Here is a 5,214-nt window from a genome sequence, read left to right as displayed (position 1 = left end):
TGGTTGCCCCTTGTAGGTAACTTTTCATTTTTCCCGTGCTGCTCTCATGATTCTTCCTTTGTCTTAGGTTTTGGTAAGTTTGATGATGATATATATTGGTGCTTTTCTTTTGGGGTCTATCCAGTTTGGGGTTCGTTGGACTCCCTGAATGGATATATTCTCATCTTTCATCATATCAGGGAAGTTCTCCAACAAATAGTGGACAATTTTCTCAGTGACTTCATTTTTCTCTTCCTGTTCTGGAATTCCAGTGACACGTAGGTTATTCCTTTTGATGGTATCCCACATGAACCTTAGGCTCACTACATTTTGTTTTGATTTTTTTTCTGATTGATCCCTTTCCAAAGAAGTATTCAGTTATTTGTCTTCAATCTCATTAATTCTGTCTTCCATTGCATCACTTCTACTCCTTTGCCCTTCCAATGTGTTATCTATTTCTGACAATTTAGTAATATTCTTCTGGATTTCTACCTGTAGATTTAGAATAATTTCTAATTTTTTATTTATTTTGTCATTTTGTTCTTGTATTTTCTTCCAAAATTCTTCTAGGATTTTATCTGAGTTTTCCTTGGTCTGTCTCTCAATCCTTTGAAGATACCTATATGTAATTCTTTTGAATTCCTTATCAGGGAGTTCCAATGCTGCATCTTCCTCAGGGATGTGTTTTAGGTCTGTCCTGGTCCCTTGTTTCTCCTGCTTTATCTTGCTTCTTTGTGTGGTGTGTGATGCTCTGTTGTCTCTGAGGCATGGTGACATTTTTGTGTTTATATTTAATTGGTGATTATATGTTGGAATGACTTGCCCATGTATTTTGTTTTCTTTGTATGTTATCTATACAGGCAGGGTACTGTGCTGTGCTCCTCTATTCACTAGTTGACAACCCTTATACACTCACCACCTGTCTCCTTTCCTGTTGTCAGCATGTCATATGTCCTTGTTGATCCTGGCAAACAGAGCCTGTTCTTAGGTCCTGTTTTCGTTCAGGTTTTTTCACTAGTTGGTGCCTAATCCACTTCTGTATAGTTCCTTTCAAAGCTCAGGGTCCCAGGATTACTTCTCTATCTCTGTCAATTGGTTTTTCTTTTCTTTGTTGAAGAGGGTCTGTGTCACTTGTCTGCCTATTCCTCCATCTTACCGGAAGTCAAAGAAATTAACTTCTTTAAAGTAACTTGACTACTTTCTTCAACATGAAACAATAGATGATGGATAGTAAGAGCATATAAAGTCAAGATTAGTATTCACATAGGGGTCAAACACTAAACACATTTTATCACAAAGATCTTTTAAACCCATGTGAACATCACACTTTTAATTAAATATTTTAATTCTTGGCTAAACTCATAAACAAATGGGAAAATCATTGAACTTAGGAGGTAAAGCTTCAAACTTTCTTTCTTCCTAAATCACCTTGATTCCAGGATAGGTTATTAGAAATCTATGCAACTAAAACCCAACATCCAACTTCTACCTTCATCTTCATTCCTTGTGCATAGTGGAACCAAACAAGTCACACAGTAGTATCTCCTGGAATACTTTTTTAAGCCTCCAAATAAGAATTTTCAGTTGTGTACCTTTTAGTCTGCTCTAAGATTTTTAATCCACTGTTTTAGTCCATAGATTTAAATGTTTTGTATATTTGGTTTTCTTACCATTTTAGAATTAAGAGTCTCCAAATTCTGAGGATGAAATACTGTCATTAAGGCTTCAGTGTTCACAGCTTTGCTGCATTCTTTCTGGCATATCATAGATTGCTCCTCAAGATTATCTGATGGACCTGTAGAGTCAGCACTAGTAGCAACCTAAAAAGAGAGTCAATACATAATTGTCCTAAATGTATGGTAAAAATTTCCACAAGAAGTAAAAAAAGCTAATGTTTTATCTGTCCTTTATAAACTACAATGTATGTACATAATAGATAAAAGCAATGTCTCATGGAGACATTGTTTTCCTATAAAAATAAGAAATGTCAGTAGATTGACTTCCAGATTGGCAAAGTCAAGAACTCAGTAAACCTACTTCCCCATCATAGAAACAAAATACTGGCAAAACATTAAAAATATACCATTTCAGAACACTATAAATTAACCAAAGGCATATAACAAAGTAAAAAGTGTCTATTCAAGAAAAACTATTAAACCAGTAAGAACAGCACAGTCTGTAGTGTTTTCACTTGAGGCTATTTCCATTCCATCTCCCTCCCCAGCTCAGAGGCATAGTAGCCAAGAAAAACAGCAGTATCACAGCCAACTGAGAGCCTTTATCTCTTCTTTTAGAGCTCCCTGAAAAGCCCCATCCCCAGAGCATTCCAGAAAATATTTTGACCAACCAAATAACTCCTGGAAAATCTTCATCCCTAAGGTATTGTCATCATTTGATTTGTTAGAGCTCAGCTCTGTGGGGGAAAAAAAAAAAAAAGCCCAATCCCTAGGGTATTACCAAAAACAATAGCAATCTCCTGGTAACATCACAGCTGCCTAACAGTGTGATTTCAGTTAGGGCAAATAAGAACATAGCTTAAGAACTGGAAAGGTTTTGATATTTTTGGTGTTCTAGAAATATGCATGCTAGGAACATGCCCAGGAAAGAAATGGGACAGGAGAAGCCCCAATCACTCAACTCTGAATGACTTTGAGCCCCTGAGAAAGCAGGAAGTGAAAAGCAAGGCTGATTTTTAAATTGTCTGAAGCTTGAAGGCATGCTTTCACAGAAAGATGTCCTAGGCTAAAAAGGTAGATGACTTACTGGCTCAAGGAATTTATGGGAATCTTCTGACCAATCATTGGCTGACTACTAAATTATACTGATCTCAAGAGTGACTACAAATGAAGCCAAGCTTAAAAACAAGAACTTAAAAAAATAGAGAGAGCTATCAGAGAACTCAGTGGTTGAACACTGTAGGGAGGCAGAATGTACAGAATTAGTCCAGGAAAGTTGCTAAGCAAATAAATGGGAACATGAAAAACAACACCAACACCACCAACAAATCCTATGGGAGAGATTTGATACTAGGAGTTCTTAGAACATATTAAATATTATGCTCAGTTTCAAAACAAAACTTTTACTAAATATGCAAATGAAGAAAAAAATACAGGGAGTCCCCAGGTTATGCACAAGATTCATTCCTAATGAAGCCACCTAGTTTGTTGTTGTTGCTTTGTGCCATCGAGTCAGACCCGACTCATAGCGACCCCTCCTTGGGTTTCCAAGGCAGTATCACTACGGAAGTAGATTGCCCAACCTTCCTTCTGAGGAGTGGCTGGTGGGTTTGAACTGCCAGCCTTCTGGTGAGCAGTCAAGTGCCTTAGGCACTATGCTACCAGAGCTCCTGCCAGCTAGTTTAGAAACTTTTTTTTTTTAATTTTGGAGGTCAGTTAGCTAAAGAGAAAGGCTTTTATCACTCCTGCTGATGGGACCTAGGGGCACCATAAGCAATAAACAAGCCCTAATCACCAAACTAGAAATACCTGCACCCCATTTCTGCTGACCCTTCTTACAGATACCTTTCAGCTATAAATGCCCAACTGGTCCCAGCCAGACCCAGAAGCATGCATAGAAAGAACAACTTTGCCCTCTAACTGAACCCAGAACATTAAAACTCATGTTGCACTGGTCCTACATGGATCCATTTCAGAAGGGGTCCCGTGGCCTCTTCCAAGTTAAGCTATAACCCGCCTCCTATGAATAAGGCATGACACCTCCCCCAAAAACTTTGAATATATATAACTCTCCACTTCCCTGTAGATTATAAAACTTCCCTAACTGCTTCTGTTCAGGGAGACAGACCTTTGAGAAAATATTCTCACTGTCTCCTTTCTCATGCCAAGAAATAAAATCCAACTTACTCATTCCACTTATTTCACTCATTCTTATTTGAGTTAAAGTGGCGAGCCCATTGCATTCATTATCACTGTACCTTTAAGGGGAATTTGTAGATGAAGTCTTAAGAGGTGCATATGGTTCATATTTAGCTTTAGTTTACTGCAAGAAGGAGCTCTGGTGGCACAGTGGTTAGAAGCAGTCAGTTGCTACCTAAAAGTTCAGTGGTTTGAACCCACCAGCTGCTACACAGAAGAAAGATGAGGCAGTCTGATTCTGCAAAGATTCCAGCCTTGGAAACCTGTGGGTAAATTCTACTCTGTCTTATAGGGTCTATGAGTCAGAATCGACTTGATGGCAGTGGAGGACATGTGGAAGAATGAAACAGGTTCTATGTCTCCCACCATACACAATAACTAATTCAAAATGGATCAAGGACCTAAATGTGAAAACTAAAACCAAAACATTCTTAAAAGAAAATGTAGGAGAGAGGCTGTAGGTCCAGTTTTGAACAATCAAGGATCAGATATGACAACAAAAGCATGAACAACAGTATAAAAATAGATGGATGGGGCCTCATAAAAATGAAATACTTTTCCTCATCAAAGAACTTTTACAACAAAAAATAAAAAAGTGTTTTAAAAAGAACCTTATCAACAAAGTGAAAAGACAAACTACAGATTGGGAGAAAAAATTCAGGAATCATGTATCTGATAAAGGTCTAATATCCAAAATATCTACTACTTAACAGTAAGACAAACAACCCAATTTAAAAATGGGAAGAGAATCTGAATAGACACTTCATGAAAGAGTATATTCAAATAGCCATTGAGCATATAAAAAGACTCTCAACATCATTAACCATTGTTGTTGTTGTTGTTGTTGTTATGTGCCATTGAGTCGGCCCAGACTCAAAGTGACCCCCCACCTTGGGTTTCCGAGGTGATATCACTATGGAAGTAGATTGCCCAACCTTCCTTCCAAGGAGTGGCTGGTGGGTTTGAACCGCTAGCCTTCTGGTTAGCAGTCAAGTGCCTTAGGCACTATGCTACCTGAGCTCCTCATTAACCATTAGGGAGATGCAAATCAAAAGTACAATGAGATAGCATCTCAACCGATTTAGAATTGTAATGATAAAACAGAAAGCAACAGGTGTTGGTGAGGTTATGGAGAAATAGTAACTTAAAAAAAATAAATTTTTTTAAAAAACCCAACAGAAAAATTTAAAAGGTAAGCTAGAATATATATATGGGAGCTCTGGTATATATATAAAAGCTCTGGAGTAGTGCCTTGGAGAGAAGATTGGGCAATCTACTTCCAAAGAGATACCGCCTCAGAAACCCAAGGAGGGGTTACTATGAGTCAGGATCAACTTGACAGCAGTGAGTTATATACATA

General features: G+C 37.9%; 1 protein-coding gene across 1 annotated transcript in view; it reads right to left on the bottom strand.

The window, feature by feature from the left end:
* Nucleotides 1-5,214, bottom strand: part of TBC1D8B (TBC1 domain family member 8B) — a 122,637-nt gene that overhangs the window by 42,289 nt on the left and 75,134 nt on the right. Inside the window, exon 8 of the mRNA XM_007952407.2 lies at nucleotides 1,650-1,799. Within this exon, the coding sequence (XP_007950598.1) occupies nucleotides 1,650-1,799 (150 nt within the window). The remainder of the gene's footprint in view (nucleotides 1-1,649; nucleotides 1,800-5,214) is intronic.

The sequence above is a fragment of the Orycteropus afer genome, unplaced genomic scaffold (assembly GCF_000298275.1).
Source record: "Orycteropus afer afer isolate SDZICR_OR568_19922 unplaced genomic scaffold, OryAfe1.0 scaffold00336, whole genome shotgun sequence".
NCBI lineage: Eukaryota > Metazoa > Chordata > Mammalia > Tubulidentata > Orycteropodidae > Orycteropus > Orycteropus afer.
Note: the sequence above shows the minus strand (reverse complement) of the source record. Positions and strands in the feature narration are given on the sequence as shown.